Genomic DNA, 22,449 nt, shown 5'->3' on the forward strand with positions numbered 1-22,449 from the left:
CAATGTATAAGACAGCTAGAATCTTGTTTCAAACAGCAGCTTCATCTTCGTTTTCAGATGATGTATATGGCGAAAACTGGAATCTTGGTATTCGGACAATATAAGGTATCTTATGTACCAAAAAGTAGCATTTGCAGAATCTGATAATAGTATACTAACAAAAAGGGATCTCAGTGAGGGAATGTACAAAATTAACTCTGCTTATGAACCATTCTTCAATGTATCTCGAGTCCAACATTTAACAGTTAGTGAGGAATGTTCAAATGTTGAAAGCAAACAATTTCTTTTAGCAACTCTGATTAGATTAGATCGACATATAACATGAATTTTCCACTAAAACCAAAAAAAAATGTGAACAACTTCAATGGAAAAATGGATGATAATTCAAGAAGAGGAGACTTTTGGTTGTTCCTTTGTCCCCATCTTTTCTGCATGGGCCGATAGGTCGGAGTATGAATTTAATGGCACCAACCTGGTAATCCCACATATCAAAATCTGAAATCGGGATCCACATCCATTGCCCAAGCAAACTTTGCCAGAAGAGACTTGTTGAAAATCTGTGAAGCAATATATAATAGGCAAATGAACCTCGGTTGAATAATGCGTCATCCCAATAGTGAGAATTGGATAGATATGGTTTACCTTCTCGATGGGAACTTCGTGCCGCTTGCACCATGCAACCGTGATCCTAGGGTCAAGGTAATTGATTTTGGATGTGCCCAATGCCACAGTTTTCAGATCCTCCTTAGTTTGCATGTCCCGTTCCATCTTCTCGATCTTTGCATTTGTTTGTGCAATCTTTTTCTGTATCCTGCATCAAACATGAATCAACCAAGGAGTTGGTAAGCAAAAATTTATATGGAAGGCTTAACAAAAAAAGGGGATGAGCTATTATACGCTTCAGGGGTCAAGTTTCTCTTCTGCTTCCCATCAGCATCCTTCAATGGCGGCTTCCCTTTCTTAGCTCTATCCAAATCAGTTTTTAGCTCTTTTAGAACATCCTAAAAGCAATACAAAAAAGTCAGCCCAATGGTTAAAATGGAAAAGCACCAATTCCAAGAATAAAATGTTTAAATTTGAAACCACTCAGGACAATATCCTACGTGCCTATGTTACTCCGGCTCTTTTTCTTCAAGTATGTGGCAACACTCATGTCAGTCACTTTTCCAGACAGAGGTATGGGGATATAACCGTCAAAATACATGTAAAAACTTGAAAGTTCACCAAGAAATTTTCTAGAAGTGTAATTACCTTGAGTTCTGTTATTTTCTCAGTCAACCTTGACATCTGTGCACTATGAGATTTCGAGATACTACGTTGATGATTACAAATGATGGCAACCTGCAGCAAGAACAATCAGAAATCTAAATACTGAAAGTTGAGATTGATAACGTCCTCGGCTCAGCATCTAGCCAGAAACAGTCCTTACCTCTTTGTTTGCTCGCTGATAAATTACTACTTTCTCTGCCACATCCCCATCTTTGGTTTCTTTATTTAACTGTCATTATTAACACGGGAAAATAGGAAAGTAGTTAAAAAAATACATTACAAAACCATAATTGCATAATGCATGCTATCAATCACAGTGTTTGCAACTACACTGAAAGCTCTCATAAGTTGTTTATATATCACTATAACCATTATGGTCCAATACATTTGCCTCATATACTGATGTCTCACAATTAGGCTAAGCACACATGCATAATAGAGTCGAATGCATGTATGTCATGTATAGGCTGACATACCATATCATCCAATGTAATGGAAGCATTATAGGTACGGAAGACTTTTGCTGTAAGACCAGGCATGAGTTCCTTCAGATGAGCATTTAGTTTGCTTGTATCAAGCTCATCAAAAAGATCATCAGTTTTGCTTTTCCCTGCATAAAGGAGAGATCACACTCTTTAGCTCAAGTCATGTCATACACGTGAATTTTAACCACATGTGGTCAACAACTCACCAGTTTGAAACTGCCCTATTGCCTTGTACACAGGAAGCTCAACTTCTACTGTGTTCACATACTGAATTGAATCTTTACCGAGGAAGTCAAACTACAGATCAAAACAAAAACAAAAATGTTAAACATTAATATCGGCTAGCTGGTAAATGACTAGCTGCCATAGAATTCAACAAACAACAATTTCCAAACCTAATACTAAATTCATGTCAACCAAAACTAACCAGTTTTAAAATGCAAAGGCTTACAACAATTAGGCTCATTCCAACAAATTACAAAAGAATACTGAATATCTCTTCTTGGAGCATAATCCAGCCTTACCTTCAACTTATTTGGAGGAATACATTCCACATTTCCTACTTTAAGCGTGCAGCAACCTACAGTATCAGCTTCATCGTCATCCTGCATATGGAAAAATCAGCTCAGACCTTCTATTTCCTCATTGAATTCAATCCTACACACAGTTAATGTACTTGCATACAAATCAAAAGAAGCAGAACATGGATTGTTCATGGTATAGACATGATATACCTTCTCATTACCAGCCCTAAGAGCTAATTTATCAATAAGATATGTAGCAACAGCAATTTGTCTCTTTGTAACATCTTTCGCCGTAAAATCCTTAGTATATGCTGCCCTGATGTTCTTGATATAATCCTGCATTTAAAGCGCATATATCCATTTATAGATGGTTCACGAAATAAAAACTAAAAGCACCATCATATTGGTTATTACTTTCAGCAGCCTTGATTTCTCGTATTTCTCCTTGTCACTTTGCCCCTTCAAAGAACTACTGGCTGCCAAAAATACATATTTGAATTCTTTCGGATTAATGGGATCATTCCAGAAAGCTAACCATGTAACAGTATTGTCGTGTTTTATATCTTTCCATCTGCCAATCAAACAAAAAAGTCCCAGAATTAATATAACTAAATTCTAAATAATTTCCAATCTTTTCATATATTCTAGAAAATAAATACTCTCTGTCTGACTCTTAAGTCTTAACCTTTCACCAGGGATTGAGCATTCTGGAATTGGGGCATCCTTTCCGATATTAATGGTAATGTCACATGGACGAATACGCCTTTTCAACTTTCCCATCTGATAAACAACAATAAATTGAAAAGGCTTAATATAAGAATCCCATAAACTGAACAATCAAACTAAAGCGTGAAGTTTTCTACTGCTTTGAAGTTGTGAAGCATGTCACCAATACCTTTGGATGCTCCCCTCGACCTCGGAAAAGCCCAGGTGGTTCGACTCTGAAATTTCCTACCTGAAGTTAAAACAATCTGAATTAGAAAAAGGAAAGTGACACAATTGAAAGAAAGCTATTACTTTTTTGTAGATTTTGGTATTGGCGGAAAAGGAGAAAGAAAAAAATGCATTACTCTCCAAACACAGCTTAGAATGAGGATAAGCAAAAACAAATTAAATGAAATCAAGAAGTAAAGAAGTTTTAAAAGGGATAAATCGAATTCTACACTGAAACAAAATTTTCACCTTCTCTTTGACACCATCAACAATAGCCCACATATACTTTTCCTCCTGCTTCATCTTTTCTTCTTTCAGAGCCTTCTTTTCCTAAAAAAAGCAAACATGCTCAACAGTTATAAAACTTTGTGATATTATTATGAGTTTACTTTGAATGAACATGAAGCAATTAAATATTCAGGTTCTAAGACAGATGTAGTACAAAAAGCTATAGCATATCGAAGCCAAAAATTATTTTGAACCAACTTACTTCAGAACTCATTTGCTTCTTCTTCTCTTTCTCCTGCAGATGCCACTCGTATATTGGAGTGAAATCACATTTTTCCAAACTCTTAATGATATGGTTTTTCCCCAGTATCTTACTCCAGTCCTCCCAGAAATTCTTCTTGAACTGTGGCTTACTCATGTAATCTGTATCTTTCATTACAGCAAACATTGTTGCCACCTGCAGAATGAACAGATCGGGTTAAATAACCAGCAACAAGTCAAATGAGAACTTTGACATGAATTGCAATAACATTAATGAAAACAGTTCTCAAAGAAAACATATGATAAGAACATATAAAACAATAGATAGATAGACAAATAAATATATATATACATAGAGAGAGAGAGAGAGACCTCCTCTTGCTCAGAAGTGAGATCAATTGGTCGTCCATTGTACAGCATCATAACCCCATGAGGCTTGTATGTAGGTGGGAAAATGACACCATTGTGAACCAAGGTACTCCACTTTTTCTGACCATCACCAGAACTAGGTGACAGCTTTGTTGACTTACTATAATTAGAATTTTTCATATCTTTCTTCGATTTTTTATTCGTCTTTTTAAATGATGAAGAGACAACTTTGGTCGCTTTTTGCTTCATGGATGATGTTTTACTGTTTGATGAAACTGACTTTTTTATCCGCTGGGAAATTGGAATATGGTCATCATCTTCTTCAGCTTTTTCTGCTTTCACTGTAACTTGCTTGGATTTCATTGTTGTAGGTGTATCTGAAATCTTTGGCTTTTTAGCACAAGACTGATCTGATGAATTGCCCTTATCAAGAGGTCTCTTATCCGACAACTCAGAAGACTTTTGCTGCTTGTCTTTCATGGTAGAACCATTCTGCCGAATTTTAGAAGCCATAGGTTTCTTCTCATGAGATTCATACGGCTTACTACTCAATGTCTCTGTATTCGACTTCATTTTGAACCTTGCAGACAAAGGAGCTTCATCATCAGGATCTTCAGCAGATTTTTTTATCTCGATCCTTGGTACCAATCGCTGTGATTGGGCAGGAGTTGAAGTGTTTGCCCCTTTGTTGCCCTGGCTTGAGATACCCTTAAGCCTTGCACTCAAAGGTTGTGAATCATCATCATCGTCACTGTCGGTGTTTGTTTCAGTGGTTTTAATTGGGCTTTTCTCTTCCTTGACAGCAGTAAACTTATTCTGCTTCGTTGCTTGTTTTGACTGATCATTTAGTGAAGTGGATGCGTTAGAATTCATTACTGGTGACCTCACTGGTGATGCCTTCACAGATGAATTTGATGATTTTGGGTTCAAAATAGGTGATCGCACGGGAGGTGACTTGGAAGGTGGGATGGACTTGATCTGGGAACCGGAACTTTGACCATTGAGAGCTCTTGCATCAGAGGCCTGCCTCCCAGATTGTCCATCAGACCTTTGAGACAATGTCTTCTTTACTTCTGAGTTAAACTGATTTTGCTTAGAGGACGAGGCATTATTCCTCTTGAACACTACGGGCCCATCGTCATCATCATCATCAAAATCGTAAACATGTTTGGCAGGAGCCTCAACAGCCATTATCTGACCACGAACTGTGTTGGCATGTATATCAAATCAAATATCTGATTAAAACAGAATTTCAATTACTTTGGAAACAAAACATACTTTACATCTACAATACTCATAAATCGAGGACAAATTAGTTCAACAGATTGTAGTTACAGTACAAGCTTAATTAATAAACCATAAAATAATTAAAAATCCTGAAAAAAATCCCACTAATTTAACCACACCAGTTATGAAACGTGCCTAAAATCAGAAAAACAACCCAATAACTATCAAAGTAGCCAGAATCCCAAAAAAATAAACAAAGATTATTTCCTTTGAACCCTAAATGCTTACCATACACATCGAGGTGCCAAAAACCATAAAACCCTGTAAACCATCCCATTACAAAACTAAATAGGTAACAATAATAGCATAATATCGAATAAGAACCGACGAAACAAACAAGAGCTCCAAACAAATTCCACAAGGTAAGAAATACCCATTACTCCAAACACCCCAAATTCAAAAACCAATCTAATAATTAGCCCAATCATCGAAAATCTGCAAAAGGAAAAAGCGGTTTCCTTTAAACCCATGAGAATACAGATGCAAAATGTCACCAATAAGATCAGACTAATAATCTTCTAAGTTCTACCTAGCTTAAAATGCCAAAAAAAGAAAATGGACAAACGCTTCCGATAATGATAAACCTAATCAACAAAAATAGACCAATTGAAGCTCTTTTTTTCTCAGGAGAAGCAATAAAGCTAAATTCTTTTCTTCTTTTCCCAAAAAAACAGTGTTTTTGCTCAGAAAATTAACCGAATAGTATAAAACAGTGAGCTTAAAATAGCCTAATTCTTGAGAAATCTACAGAACTTAAAGCATTTAAGCAATTGGGAAAACAGAAGATTAACCAACAAAAAAATTCCCAAAATTGAGTGAAGGGAAACCCTAAGCATGAAAGAGATAGGGGATAGAAAAAAGGGTTGCTGAAATTAATGGGTCAAAGGAGTTACCTTCGAAACAAAAAGATCAAAGCTCGGATAGATCGATTCAACCCTTATCTATTTCTTTGTTCTTCCCTTTATCTAGGTTTTTTCCCCTTTTTTTAAAAAATATATATATCTATCTATTTTCTTTTTCTTCCTTGTTTTCTCTCAGATTCTGAGCCGTGTGCTAATTGCTAAAGGCTAAACTTAAAACGATAAAGTTATATAGACAAAATATTACAGTTTTGGTAGGAGTAGGAGAACAAGGCAATCTCAATGGGCTTATTCTTCTTTAACATATATACGCCTTTAGCCCATTTTATATAATTAGCTGACCCTTTTTCCATATGTAATAGGATAAGGAGAATGTAAGGTAGAAGGTTGTCCCCAACGTCAGGTTGAGAGAAAGAACTCCAATTATTAATTGTCTACCATGAGACTCGATCCCACGACCACAATATTAAAAGTCTTGCGCTCTACCAACTGAGTTGGACGGGCAATACCTTTAGCCTATTTTATGTTCTTTAAAAAAAATTAATGGATTAATATGTATTTTAATATTGGGAGTTTAAGGTTTAATTTGATATTTAATTTTTTTTAATTAGATACCTAAATTTATATTAGTGTCCAATTTAACATCTAAACTTTTTTTCCAAATTATATATCTAAATTTAATTTTTTTTTTCAAATAAATACTTGAATCCGACTTCATGATTCAAATTTATTAAAATGTGTCATTTATTATAATTATCAATTTAAATAAAAAAATTAAATTTAACTATCAATTTAAGTTACGAATTCAAGTACATATACTTAATTAGATTAAAAATTTATAGGTACCAAATTAAATTTAGATATCTAATTAAAAAATTGGCACTAATGAGAAATGAATATGATTTATATTTGATTTTTAAATTTTAATTTTTTTTATTAATACTAATGTTTCTTGGGGTTTCAGTTGAATTGTTTGGAATTAAAGGAAGTATACATAGAATAATATATCATTATCTTTTGGGAAGATAATGAATTAAGAAAAGTAAAAGGATTGTTGTGTGTGTGAAGGTTTGAGTAGTGGAGGATGACGATGGACAATACAAATGGATTAGTAAGGACTAAATTGATAGAATATTAAATTAGTAAAAGTTATTTTTTAGAATTTGATCTAAATTTAAAATAAAGTATAAAAATTGAGGATAAATTTATTACTATATAAATTTTATTAACTGTTATATCATCTTTCACTAGTTATATAATACAAATAGCCAATTTATTACTTTTTTAGGGCATAATATTAAAATTATTCTTAAAGTTTGACTAAATAATCATTTTGGCCCCTATTTATTCTTTTTAGAGCACTTTCATCTCTCAACTTTTCATTTTAGGGGAAAATCTCTTATTTTGAAGTGTTGAAAGTTTGTTGACTAATGATTTCTATCTACGTATGTGTTTTTTACCCAAAATAAAACGTTAAAATGACTATTTAATCACACATTAGAAATATTTTTGATACTGTACCTTTTTTAAGGCGGATTACCATTTTCTAAATTTTTATAATCGAAAGTCCCAATAAAACATTGCACAGATTGCTTTGCTCACCTAGACAGAAATGCCTCAAAACAAGGTATGCATTATACGATGCTTCTTATTGAAAGACCTTAGTGGTAATGGCCATGAGATTGTGTGTTTTAAGGCACCCACAATTGTTTAAGGTTATCATTGAACTATATTCCTTTTGTTGGCATGCTACGGTGGACCTTTTGGTCATCTCAAGTAATGGAGCAAGTGGAGACTTTCCTGGTTGTACAGATTCAGCATATTCGAAAGCAATCCAAGATGGTGTAGATGTTATTGACTGTCCTGTTCAAATGACAATGGATGGAACACCTATTTGCTTGAGCTCTATAAATCTCATAGATAGCACAACAGTGGCTCAAACAAGTTTTAGCAATCTTTCAACAACAATTCCAGAGATTAAGCAGGGCAGTGGAATATTTACCTTTAATCTGTCTTGGAATGATATTCAAAGCTTGACACGCAAGTTAAATTCAGTTCTTATTTGTTTGTGCTTTATTATACTGAACTTCTGCTTTCTTTTATTTTTTTTATTTTCTCTCGTTTTCCAACTCTTTCTACATTACTTTGCCTTATCATCAAAATCTGTGTTCCAGTTGCTGATATTTAGCTGGCTTCTTATTTCTCTGATAGATATGATTTGCATTAGCTTTTCATGAACTTCCTTGTTTTAATCTATCGTTACTTAACTACAGCTGTAATATCAAGCCCACAGTCAGATTTTGAATTGTTTCGGAACCCGAAGTTCTGAAATGCTGGGAAGTTCTTATCATTATCCGAGTTCTTAACCATGGCAAGCAATGCTAGCTCTATTCAAGGTGCCTTGATCAGCATCGTGGTCGGTTCCTTCCCTTCTATATTTTTGCTCTTCAATTTTCCTGCATTGGAGTTCTGTAATTTTATTCTCTATTTCTTCTTACATTATTGAACCTAATGATGGATGTTAAGAGTTTATGCACAGTGATTGTGAATGGTCGCTATTGTTCTGAGAAACATAGTTTAATTAATGAAAACATCTTTTTGACTGTTTACATTGCCTAAATCACTCTTGAACTACAATAATTCTATATGAATATCTCATGATCTTTCCTCTATCTGGGTAGCAAATGTCAAAATATTTTCTTGACATCGAGTAACAAAATTTCCAATCGTCCTCTCTTTTTGGTGATACGAAATCTACCTCTCCGGAAACTCTAATCTGCTTAAAATCTTCATTCATGATGATTAAAGCTAGCTAAAATTTTTCATGTGAAGAGTTTATATATTTTTTGACTTGTTTATTCCTTTCAGAATGCGGCTTTCCTTGCAGAGCAAGGATTTGGTGTAACTGATGCAGTGCTTGATGCCTCGAGCAAATTAGGCTACAATAACCAGACAGCTCTGAAAGTTATGATACAGTCTAGCAGTAGCTCTTTCCTAATGAAGTTCAAGAGTCAAACCAACTATGATCTCGTTTACAAGATTGATGAAGATATCGGTGGCACTCAGAATTCAACGATTGATAACATTAAGAGATTTGCTACTGCTGTGGTAATTAGCAAGGACTCTGTATTCCCCGTAAATTCATTATTTACCGCTAGTGCTACGAATGTTGTACCGAGGCTACAAGCTGCGAATCTCTCTGTCTATGTCCAAACCTTCAGTAACGAGTTCACATCTCAAGCATGGGACTTCTTCTCGGATGCAACTGTTGAGATCAATTCATTCTTCGTGGGGGGTTGTATTAATGGTGTCGTTTCAGACTTCCCGAAGACATCTAATAGATACCGGAGTAAGTGTTTACTGGTTGAATTTTAGCACTGCTATATGCTGAAGCTATAAAATTTCCTTGGCATCAGGCTACTGGCCTTGCATTTTTACGAATAGAATATGAATCTCTCACAAATCAGTATTGATGCGATAATCATTTTGTAGGGAACCGATGCTTGAACAGAGGCAATCGTACACCACGTTATATGAGTCCTGTGCAGCCTGGCAACCTTTATCAACTAATCACAGATCCTTACTTGCCACCAGCTGCCAGCTCCAAATCCCTACCTGACTGATGTGGAACTTGTCGAGCCCTCTTTGCCCCCCGTCGTCACGAAATCCCCAACTACTACTCCAAATAGTACTGCGGCTGCCCCAAGATCACCAAATGGACAGCCTAAAGTTGCTACATCAGTCATCATGCCGCTATTGACCGTGCTTCTAGCCATTTCTGCACTGTTTTGAAACCGTTAGAAACCCGGCCCCCCCTTAAGCCATTTCCCCCCATGTTGTCGTACCTTATTGCTTCGATATCTTGTTGCAGGCAGAAGATACTACATTTCTTTTTAATTCTTAGAGCCCAAACAGATGTTGATTCTTTTAGCATTTGGTTTTGCAGTTTTGTTCATTCTTCTCAGTTGTAATTTTCAAAAAACAACAAAATTCTTGAGAGGTACATGTCTTTGATGCCTAAATGATTTGTATAAAGATATGGTGTGATTATTCTTTTGTGGCAAAAATTTTGGATCTGGAATAATATATGTTGTGTTGAATGATGTATAGTGATATAATTGTTGAAAATAGAAGCAGATATATCTTCAGAGACCCAAAAGCCAAACCCACAAATTCATTCCATAGTTGCACGTTATATTATTAATCAAAGGGTAAAGTACTCAAATGACTACTTAACTATGGTGTTGGTATCGATATTTCGACTTTAGCCTTATGATCACAAACTATTTAAGTGATTTTCATGTAATCAACTGCCATTACAAAACAATAGAGTAATTGATGTGGACCTCTAACTCGTTGTTATGTAAATAACAGTTATATTATTATTTAAAAAAGTATTTTTAATTTGGGATTGAGTTTTTATTTACTTTTAACCGTATTTGGTGTGAACCATATAATAATATCAATAACAATTATGTGTCTTTTCTTATATTACTAGACATGTAAATATCGAGTAATAGTAATATATAACTGATAAAAAAAATGTAATACATAAAATGTTGTTGGAATATTATTATTTTAAAAAAGTATTTTTAATTTGGGATTGAGTTTTTACTTATTTTTAACCATATCAAGTTTAATTTTCTTAATTTAGGTTTGAGATTTAGAGTATAAAAATATAATGAGTTTATTTTAGGTTTGAGGAATAATGAGTATATTAATTAGGTATGGACTTGTGTCAATATGTTTGAGATTTAGGGTATAGATATATATAAATTAATATTAATAATCATATCAATAATATTTATAAAACCTTGAATTTTCTGATAAGGATCAAATTATAAATTTTGTAAAATTAATATCCAATGAAACTATACAAAAACATTATAATAGTTTGTTAAATATAGCACATGTCTTTGGATTTGGACAATAAAGTTCTTTTCTAACGGTATGACTGTATGAGGTAATTATAAGATGTATTATTTATTATGAATTTTTTTGAATTAATTACTGGTATCCGATCTATTAATTGACTAATCCATATAATGACTGTAGAGGCGAGGGCAACCCTCCGAACCCAGTTTGTTCCATTTGCAAATATCAAGATTCGAACCCCTGACATTGCTTAAGAAACATAGTGTCTCATCCACTAGATCAACTGGTTATTGGTTATTATGAATTTTTTTAACTAGTTGAGAATATATACATTTCCTACAAATATAAATGTTCGAATATAAATTCTTTAACGAAAATAACATTTATTTTCCAACCCCAAAGATAATTAATAGGTTCAAACAATAAAGTTAAAAATAGGGAATAACATCATCATTTTGTAATCCGCAAATCATCATTTGCGAAATTGATTTCGATTTCCACACGTTGTTTGTTGCTTTGCAGACATTAATTTGTTGTAGTTTACAATTATGTATGTAATGGATTAAGCTTTTGACTTGACTTTAGGTTTTTCATTATCCAAACACACGCATAGACCGTCGGATATTTATCCCACATGTCATGCTTTTGTTCTAATGATGTCATTAGATTTTCAACTAATATCTCACATTCTAAATAATTGAATTGTTGTTATCCCTCAAGATCTCATGTAGTAATATCGTATATACATGAGTATATAAATGTATATTATTAAATGATTAAAAATTTTTATACATATATTATCTTATATTCATATCTGATTAATCGAAAAATAATAATAATTGTGTTTAAAATTTTAAATACATTATTGAGAAAAATCAATAATTAATCACTACCTCTATTTTTATTTTATGTTTTCCTTTTAAAAAATTGTAACATTTGATATATTATATGTCTATTGAATAATATATTTTTTAAAAAAGTAATTTTTTATTTAGATCATATAGTTGAAGAAAAACTAAAATATTTTTATTATCTATTTGTAAACAAAAAAATGTAGATAATAAAAATAAATTGCGTATATTGTATATATATATAGTCAAGAATTTTAAATTCACCATTATATATTATAGAGAAAATAACTTCAGTGACCAAAAATCCTAGATAATATACGATTTTGACCAATTTTTTTTGGATTTACGAAAATGACCAACAAAATCGCAATGCGATATCTAATTCGCATTGCGATCTCCACTATCGCAAATTCGCGTTGCATTTTGCGTTGCGATAGTCTACAGTTGTCGTTGCGATTTTTTAAATTCGTTGCGATTTTTCAAATTCGTTGCGATAGTTAAAAAAAAAGATTTTGTTTCTTAAGAATTTTCTCTAAAAAGATAGTATCCGCGCGGACGTGTCAAAGATACGTATTACCACGACCATGACCCAAGACGAGACGGACGGAGGCGGCGGCGGCGCACGAGAGTCCCCCTTGTTCTCTATCACTCAACAAGGAAGTGGGAAAGTCAAGCCTTAAATACCATTCCCAATAGTGTTTCCAATACTATGTTAGATTGAGCATTACCAACACTTTTTTCCAATACAATGTGATTATTCATGAAACAATTAACAATCATGCACCTTAAAACAACTGAATCAGTAACTAATTGCATTAGTATTATACGATTAAATATGTCATAATTAAAAGTCAATCTACAATCAATCGCGATTATTGCAATTTTAAGCAAAACATTAAAAAAATAATATCACTATTTAAGGCTCAATCCCACATAGTATTGGGAACAAGTGTTGGTAATGCTGAAATCCCACATAGTATTGGAAACACTACGCCGCCGTCCGTCTCGGGTCGTGGTCGTGGTCGTGGTAATACGTGTCTTTGACACGTCCGCGCAGATACTATATTTTTAGAGAAAATTCTTAAGAAACAAAATCTTTTTTTTTAACTATCACAACGAATTTTCGCAACGAATTTGGAAAATCGCAACGATACTATCGCAACAACAACTGTAGACTATCTCAATGAATTTGGAAAATAACAACGACAACTGTAGACTATCGCAACGCGATTTTCAACTATCGCAACGCGAAATGCAACGCGAATTTGCGATAGTGGAGATCGCAATGTGAATTAGAGATCGCATTACGATTTTGTTGGTCATTTTCGTAAATCCAAAAAAATTGATCAAAATTATACATTATCTGTAATTTTTGATCAATGAAGTTATTTTCTCTATATTATATATTTTTCTCTATATTATATATTAAGTGACTAACTGAATTGGTGTATCGATTGAGAAATGAAAAAGTCACTTTTTATTATTATTTACAAGTATATAATATTAGATAATGTTATGATAATATTTTATATTTTTATATTTTTATATAATATTTTCATAAATAAGTTGAAAAGCATTACATAGTAAAGATTAGATACATATAAATAATTTATTATTTTATATGAGTGGGTAAAGATAAACGGTTTGATCAATCAACTAAAAATATATACTAATTATATGATTATAATTGAATTAATCTAATTAGAACACCTACATTGACTATAATGAAAGGCTCACGGGTTACGTGTGGACCCTTCCACAACCAACTGCATGGGTCACCACTACGAGAAGTGGTCCATACAAGAACTTAATTTTCATGGTTAATCATGATAATGCAATCAAATTATCTTTTAAAGGTCATTTATTACATGATTTGAATGCACTTTATCCTTTTGGGTGCAGTATAAGCAATATCATTTATTACCGTTTGGTTGGTCTTAATTAATGGCCTTGGCAACATTATTTAGGCTTCTATATCATTTTTAAAATTTATGTAATTTAAAATTTATTGTACCTAAAAAGAAAAACACTTCAATAAATGATTAACAAAGTTGAAGGAATTTTGAAAATACATAACGATAAAATTAGTCTTCAACGTTTGTCGAAATGATCATTTTGCTTTTATTCTTTTAAAAAAAATATTTTAACCTCTAACGTTTTAATTTTTGTCAAAATTATCTCGTTGGATGAAAATCGTTTATTGACTAGCGGTCAACGCATATTACTGGTGTGATATTTTTACATGTGCTTAACTAATGATGTAGTACATGTTATATTACCACTTTGGATGATGTGTCGTACGACACAACATAACTTTAGGTGATGTGATACATATTACATCATCGTTTTGAGTGATATGACACATATCACATTAGTATTATGAGCAATATGTGAAAATATTATGTCAACAACATACGTTAAAAATTAATCAACTAACGATTTGATTATTTTGACAAAAAAATAAGATATTATACTAAAATACTAAAAAAAAGATAAGAATCAAATTAACAATTTAAACAAACCTTGGGGACTATTTTTATCATTATACATTTTTAAAACTGAAAAGCAAACAAAATTATAAGAAAATTGGGGGCAACTTATTCCTTTTGGCAGGGGGAAATAGGGCAATTCACAAATCAATATGGGTTGGGATATATTATCCTCTCGTGTTTGTGTGACCGATAAATTCGTCAACGTTTTGTAAACCGAATCCGAAGAACTAATGACATAGTTGGATTTAACACGTGTGGATCATTGAATGGACGTGATCAAAACAGGCATAATCAGACATCATGGGAACGCCATGCTGACGTAATTTGAAAAAGGCTATTAACTTAAGCACAAGGAAACTCGCATCTGGTGAGTCCTTAATAGGCGAGGCCGCAACTCTTGGCCCCCACCCCTTCTCACCTTCCAAAATCCAATATTTTAACAACTCTCTTCTTTCAAACTTTTTCTCTCTCTATATATTCCTTCACACCCTTCACCTTTTCTTCACAAAATCTCATTAAAAAAAAGAACATTGAACTGAAAACAAACAAACCTACGAAAGAATGCCTGAGAAAGACAATTGTGGTGTCGGCATAAATGAGCCAAGATTGGTGGTGAGGAAGTTCCTGGCAAGGCCGCAGCATGAAGGAGTTGGAGCTGTCGTAAGAAGAAGCATCGGCCGGTAAGTCAATAATTTTTTCCCATTAAAATGAATGAATTTGAGTTTTTTAGATGAAAGGGTATATTCTTCTTCTTCTTCTTCTTTTTCAGTTTCGAGATAAGATACTTTGATCCTTTCCTTGTTTTGGATGAATTCTCAGGTTAGTGTCTCTGTTTTATGTTAGCTCTGTTTTCTGTATTATTTTCTCCCTCTTTTCGTATATTATAAAGATATTGATTTTGGAAATTGCAGTCACGGCACCTGCTGGATTTCCAGATCATCCACACAGAGGTTTGATTTCATTTCCCCACTAAATATGTAGACTCTGTTTCTGAAAATGGAAATGTATTTGCATTCTTATACAATACTCTGTTTTTTCTTCTTCTTTTCAACAGGATTTGAGACAGTCACCTATATGCTACAGGTATAGAATTTTCAACATTCAAAGATTATATGTGTTTGATTATAATATATTTAAAATTTAAATTTTTTATATATTTGAATATATTAAAATTGCATTCGGTGGTGGTATATTTGATTTGATTTCGCAATAGGGGTCAGTTACACATGAAGACTTTGAGGGGCATAAGGGGACCATTGGAGCTGGTGATGTTCAATGGATGACTGCTGGAAGAGGCATTGTCCACTCAGAGATGCCTGCACCACAAGGAACCCAAAAGGGTCTCCAACTTTGGGTCAATCTCTCCTCCAAATATAAAATGTAAGTTCAATCTTAAAAAAAAATGGGTTTTTTTTAAAATTAAGAAAAGAGATTTAAGAAAAAGCTTTGTCGAATCAAAATAATGTAATTCAAACAATGGAACAAAAAGTAAATACTACAATGATTTGGTCATGTTAAAGTGGTCTTGAATTCACCCATCTTAGCATATCTTTGCTGGATATGGTCAGCTTTTGAAATATGCCTTTATTTGAGACCCATTTTTGAAGGATGAGTCTTTAATCATGAAATGGTTTTTTGCTTGTCCCACTAGATACACATGATATCCAAAGCCTTTTTTGTGTGTGCATCTTGCCCAAATTTAGGTGGGTGTTGGATACTGAGCATATTTCCATGTTACTGTTTAGGATTGAACCAAGGTATCAAGAAATGTCAAGTAAGGATATTGTTGAAACCGCAAAAGATGGAATCAAAGTTAGGGTTATAGCCGGTGAAGCCATGGGAATAAAGTCACCAATCTATACAAGAACCCCAACAATGTACTTAGATTTCACTTTGGATCCCGGGAGTCACCTCCGACAATCGATACCGAAATCGTGGAATGCCTTTGTTTATGTGTTGGAAGGAGAAGGTATCTTCGGGCGGTCGAAATCATCACCGGTGAATGCTCACCATTTGCTTCTTTTGGGAGTCGGGGATGGCTTAGAGGCATGGAACAAGTCATCTAAATTGTTAAGGTTCGTTTTAATTGGAGGTGAACCACTGGGTGAACCATTGGTGCAATTTGGACCGTTTGTGATGAACACTCAAGAAGAGATTGATCAAACAATTGATGATTTCGAAAATTACACCAACGGATTTGAGAAAGCAAGGCATTGGAGATCTGAATTAGGTCTTAATCTAGACTTTTGATTCCTTATTTTGTTTTAAGAATTTATCAATTTAATTTTATCAATAAAATATAGAAAAATGATAAAATAATATGTACAATAACTTAGAAAAATAATATTTCTATAGACACGGTGTTGATTGAATTTCATCTATTAATTTCCGTAGTGTCACCTTAAATTTTACCTATAATATTTAATAAATTCGAGAGTGTCACATTAAGTCCTCTAAGCAACCAACGAATTACTAGCAATCATTTTTGTCATGCCCTAAAACATGGGCTAAAAATTGTGAAAAGGTAAGGAAAAATTTTGACCCTAATTAAAAAAAATGGGATTAATACGAGAAGATGAAAAACTTTTTGGACCTAAATAAAATTGAAATGTAATGGTTTAATTATTATTATTATTATTTTATTTTATTTTTTGAAAATATAGGAACCTAATCGATAGGAGAAAACTTGAGAGCATTTCGTGAACCTTAGAAAAATATAAGGTCTTGCCTTTTAACTTGCCCTATAATTAGGGCTACAAATTCTACTTCCAAATTTCACTATATTTTGTCATTTTGATTTTTAGTCATAGAAGTTACCCTATCTTCTCCCTCTTTCTCACTCTCTTTATCTATAAATATATTTTAAAAAATATATATATTTTTGAATCTATAGAACGATCTCAGTAGTTAGAAAAATATTATTTTTCTTAATAATTTTGAATTCAAACAATTATGTTTACGAAGTGGTGTACGTTATTGATATTTTTTTAAAAATAACATAAATTATTTGTAATTTACTTAAAAATTATATTTTTTAATTTTACCTCAGATTTAAATTTTATATAATTACGAAAATAATACAAAAAATAGAAACATACTAAACTGGTTGGATTTTTAGTTTTCGCTTTTCAAACTAAAACCAATAATTACAATCTCGAAATACTACATTTTTTAATTAAAAAAACATAGTAAGGAAAATTTCATCCATCCATCATTCTTTATCATTACTTCTCGTCCACCCATCCCAGCCACCACCAATACCTGGCGGTGAACCACCACCAACATCTGGCGGTGAACCACCACCAACATCTGGCGGTGAACAACTACTTTACGGCGGACAGTTCTCCAATAAACATTCCATACCGTAGACCCCATTTATAAAAGCCGTCGCCAAACATCACATCGTAGCCCTGGCCAATCATCCCATCATATTTGCCTTGGTCTTTGAACCCGAACGTAGCTTTAAATTCATGCGAAGCTTATTTCGAAAATGAGTTTATAAAGATAGCTGATATTTTGCCCGCAAAGGTGGCCTTGAGAACCGGGTCCAGTTGGTTTCGGTGTCATTACTCCGAGACATTGAGGGCCTCAATTTGTGAAGGTGGGAAGATAAGGATGGATCCTGGGAAGATTGAGATGTCGAGAGGAGGTGAAAAGCTTGAGGATGTTATTGGTAGAAATGAAGAAGAAGAAGAACTGCCTCAGCTTCATGATGGAGCTTTTGTGGTTGAAGGTAATGGAGGATCAAGGTTAAAGAGAAGGAAGCTTGTTGGGGAAGGGTTCTTGGATGAGTTTATACCTGTTGAGGATGATTCAAGCCATCCTATCAGGGAATTCATCGGGTCTATTGTTATTGTTGGTGCAGATGACTTTGATTGCCAAGAGTTTAAATTATATTTCGTTTGATTTTATGTAGATATGGATTACAATTTCATGCAATTCTCAATGTTAAGTTCTGGTTTTATGGATTCTGATGTGCGAAGCTCTGATTACAGTGGGTGGATGAGCCTACACTTCTGGTAACAAGATTCGAGTATGCTAACCTTTTCCACACGGTCACCGATTGGTACAGCGCGTACGTGCGTCTAGGGTCACCGGCTTGCGTAATCGGCCGCATTTGATCTTTTTCGATGCTCATTGTCAGGTACACATTGATCGGTATTCCATGTTCGGTTTTTGATGTCAACATTCTTCTATAAATGACATTATCATTCATGTACCAATATATGATCTTTACAATGCTGATCTTTAGTTCTTGGTTGAACATTTCCAGACACAATTAGATGAAACATGGAAAGCATTGTTTTCAAGCTTTAGATTCGCCAAAAGCTTCACTGGTCCAGTCTGTTTCCGCCATGTAATTTTCTCACCTTTGGGATACGAGACTCCTTTAGTTAGAGGGCTTAGTGAAAAAATAAAGTGTCATGGAGTTTCAGCTCATGATCTACAGCATAGTCCTGATATCCACAAAACAGATCGATTATCTGAGTTCGGAGAAATGATAACAGCTGCTTTCGGTCTTCCGGTAAACAGACACCGTGCCGGTAAGGCAGCCTCGGGTCATAAGGTTCTTTTTATCGGTCGATAAGATTATTTAGCATATCAACGCCATGAAGGTAAAGTTGAACCAAGACTTAGCAATGAACAAGAAGTGTTCAGTTCACTATCGAGCTGGGCATCTAATCATGTTGAATGCAAAGTGAACCTCATCAATGGGCTGTTTGCACATATGCCGATGAAAGAACAGGTCCGAGCCGTTCAAGATGCCTCGGTTATCATCAGTGCTCACGGTGCTGGTTTAACACACCTAGTATCTGCATCACCAAACACAGTACTTCTCTAGATTATCAGCAGAAAATTCAGACGGCATCACTTTCAATTGATTGCACAGCGGAAAGGGTTGGAATCTCATGGCATTCACCTTTATGGACCATATGTCAATCCTCAAATCGTCATTAATCGGCTTGACAGGATAATGAGGAGTCTTGGTTGCTAAATGAAAGGGTAATCCTTTCGTTATGCCTTTAGACTTGGCCTGACATGATTTTGCTTCTTCTTCTTTTCTTCCTGGAATTGTTTTTGGTACCAACTGAAGAAACATAGAAGAGAAATTGATTACACTTGAGAGGTGTTCATTCCATTATGGATTGAAACAATTTATATCCTAGTGAAAGACTACAAGGATAAAGAAGACGTTCAAATCTCTCTATTTGATGATGGATATAGGCAATGTTCATAAATTCATACATGGATTAAAAAAATTAGGGTTTTATATGTTTCTTTAAAAATGTAGACTCACAGATTTGATTTGATTTTCTTCCCTTCCATGGTTATAACTTTTCTCGTGGAATAATGAGATATATATATATATATATATCTTTAAACGTTGAATTCCTCTTGGAACTGCGTAACTCTATTTTGATTTAGAGTTATATATATAGGCAATGTAAAACTCTTTAGTTTTACATAGATTTAGGACCGTTGGACGAGTGAAAATAGATGACTGATATTTACTCCTTGATATTTTTTCAGTTAATATATTATAATTTTCTACTGTTAATCTTAGTTATCTATTTTCGCTCATCCAACGGTCCTTAATCTGTGTAAAACTAAGAGAGTTTTACATTATGTGAGTGGATCCTATCTCATATATAATTATATATATATATATAACTTATAACTTAAAGAAATATGAGAAAATAAAGATACATAACTTAGCCAACGGGTCAAATTTAAAGATTGTTTTAACTTCTAAAAGTAATTACATCAAAGTGTATTTAATATCATTTATAAGACGTAATTATAATAATTACAAATTTTAAATGTATGATATATATATATATTTAAAATTTTAAATTTAATCTTAATTCTATCTAGAGAGGAAGGGGAGTAGACTTAAGGGAAGAAAAAAGAATACTCCTAATATGTCTAGAACCGACGAACAAAAATAACAGCTTGAACATAGATAAATGTGCTTATTTTAAACTTATATTTAATTGATAAAATGTAATTTTATTTTAATGATGTACGTTAAATTTTGTGTAATTTAAATTATAATTTTGAACATATATAAATTTAGGTTTTAAATAATATTAATTATTAAAAAACTTTAGCATGTTTGTTTTTATTTATTTTTTAGAATCCTAAATTGTTGAACATTATCAGAATATGTTTTCTTATGTTTAAAAGTTATGTTGTACGTCTTCTGATTTATTACCGACTGCAATCTCGGTCTGAATAAGTTGTGGAGCTTTCATGCATAGTTGCAGCAGCATAGCCAACAGTAGGGGTTGATTCAGAAAACTCAGAATTATTAACCTCTCAATGCCAAAGAACAATATGACAGGGAAAAGAAAAAAGAAAGGAACAGTATAGAATACATGCCTCAGCACTCCACCGATATCGCCCGGCCACGTCCTCCAATGGGAAGCTTCTATAATTACCGTCGAGAGGACTCGACTGCAATTTAGAAACGAAATGACTTTAGATGAATGTATTGACGTGCTCTTCGTACTAAGATTACTCTTCTTACAAACGCTTAAAATTTGTGGACGATATTATTCTGGATCGGAGGTCTAGTGTTTATACCTTGACTTTACTTAAGAAATTAGTGATTATTATCATTATATCAACCGGTTGTTGGTTATTAAAATCGTCTTTAATTTCTATTATTTTGGAAGTCTTTGTACTGTAATGTATATTTTTAATCTGCATCAACCAAGCGATTTTCGTGGTTAACAAATGATTTATTTCCAGAGATTTTAAGTTCGGACACGATATTTGTATGTGTGTTTGAACGTTTATATTCAAATGGTTGAAAATCTTTTGAATATATATTATCTTGTAATCATCTTAAACTAATCAATATATATATAATTTAAATAACATTTATTAAACTTGTTAAGTTAAAACTTCGTTAAATTATATTATTATATTTTATCAGCTAAATATTATAATTATTATTTTAATAGTTATAGTTTCTTAAATCATTTTAGGATGTAAAACACACCTACAAATGATAATATAACATATTTTTTAATACTAAAACATGCTTTTGAAACTAATCCAAATCCGATCTAATTCTTAGGGTTTTTTTAAAAAAAGAAAGAAAATATTGCAAGCACATACTGATCCAACACCTGTGAGGCCCGGTTAAAAGAGAAGGGCTAGTGCTCTCTGTTTAACACATCAATTTGTAAATCAATTTGTAACATAGGTGAACAAAGCTTGATTCGAAAAAAATAATTTTTTATTTAATTTTATTTGAATAGAAAAAACTCAAATTTAATTGACTCAACTTATAATTTTATAAACTCGACTCGATTCGAAAAGAATGAAATGCAAGTCGAGTTATAAAATATAACTCGAATAACTCAAAATTTTCAATAAGATTAATTTTCAAGTTTGAGTAGAGTCTCTCAATTATGTGTAATATATATATATAGGGGTGTTCAAAATTCGGTTTTAACCGAATTAACCGACCGAACCGAATTAGTTCGATTAATTTGGTCGGCCACCGAATTAATTCGGTCAGGGAACGGTTAAGATTTTTTTGAAATTCGGTTAACGGTTAATTCGATTCGAAATCGGTTAATTAACCGAATTAACCTTTAAATATAATTATATTAAGAGGCCAATCCATTTAAAACCAAATCAATGTTAATTAATTAAAATAATATCAAAACTAAATGCAAAATGTTTGAATCAAATAATTATATATTATTTATAATTAGATATTATTTAAATTAATTGTAAATTGTTATTTTTAATTAAAAATATTAAATTCAAAAGTTTTAAAAAAATTTGGTTAATTCGAAAATTAACCGAATTATTTATTCGATTCGGTTAATATTTTCAAAAAAAAAATTGGTTCAGTTAACGGTTAAAGAAAAAAAAAAGTTACGTTAATTCGAAAATGGTATTTCGGTCGGTTCGGCCACCGAATAACCGAATGAACACCCCTATATATATAACATTAAAAAAATATGAAGAAATATATATGTATTGCATATAGT

General features: G+C 32.9%; 2 protein-coding genes and 2 pseudogenes across 5 annotated transcripts; 3 read left to right on the forward strand and 1 right to left on the reverse strand.

Moving 5' to 3' along the window:
- Positions 1-176: 176 nt before the first annotated feature.
- LOC120219530 (DNA topoisomerase 1 beta-like) lies at positions 177-6,344 on the reverse strand. 4 transcript variants are annotated; one of them, XM_039216348.1, is made up of 17 exons: positions 6,250-6,344; positions 5,202-5,304; positions 4,073-4,820; positions 3,702-3,896; positions 3,461-3,541; positions 3,174-3,233; positions 2,964-3,058; positions 2,693-2,849; positions 2,489-2,614; positions 2,279-2,359; positions 1,961-2,051; positions 1,746-1,879; positions 1,430-1,498; positions 1,252-1,341; positions 898-1,001; positions 643-811; positions 177-557 (listed from the first exon to the last, which is right to left on the reverse strand). In XM_039216348.1, the coding sequence occupies exons 2-17, from the start codon at positions 5,258-5,260 to the stop codon at positions 489-491; spliced, it is 2,328 nt and encodes a 775-aa protein (XP_039072279.1). In that variant the 5' UTR covers positions 5,261-5,304; positions 6,250-6,344; the 3' UTR covers positions 177-488. The 4 variants fall into 4 exon arrangements, with proteins under 4 accessions (XP_039072279.1, XP_039072277.1, XP_039072278.1 ...); XM_039216346.1 differs by having other exon boundaries at positions 4,073-5,304; positions 6,250-6,343; XM_039216347.1 differs by having other exon boundaries at positions 4,073-5,274; positions 6,250-6,315.
- Positions 6,345-7,161: 817 nt separating this feature from the next.
- LOC120219271 lies at positions 7,162-10,009 on the forward strand (annotated as a pseudogene).
- Positions 10,010-14,941: 4,932 nt separating this feature from the next.
- On the forward strand, positions 14,942-16,759 carry LOC120219531 (pirin-like protein). The gene is made up of 6 exons (XM_039216350.1): positions 14,942-15,114; positions 15,204-15,253; positions 15,346-15,384; positions 15,489-15,517; positions 15,648-15,814; positions 16,180-16,759. The coding sequence occupies exons 1-6, from the start codon at positions 14,996-14,998 to the stop codon at positions 16,682-16,684; spliced, it is 909 nt and encodes a 302-aa protein (XP_039072281.1). The 5' UTR covers positions 14,942-14,995; the 3' UTR covers positions 16,685-16,759.
- A 250-nt stretch (positions 16,760-17,009) lies between these two features.
- Positions 17,010-19,430, forward strand: LOC120219273 (annotated as a pseudogene).
- Positions 19,431-22,449: the final 3,019 nt, after the last annotated feature.

This window comes from Hibiscus syriacus, unplaced genomic scaffold (assembly GCF_006381635.1).
Source record: "Hibiscus syriacus cultivar Baekdansim isolate YM2019G1 unplaced genomic scaffold, ASM638163v2 tig00110206_pilon, whole genome shotgun sequence".
Taxonomy (NCBI): domain Eukaryota; kingdom Viridiplantae; phylum Streptophyta; class Magnoliopsida; order Malvales; family Malvaceae; genus Hibiscus; species Hibiscus syriacus.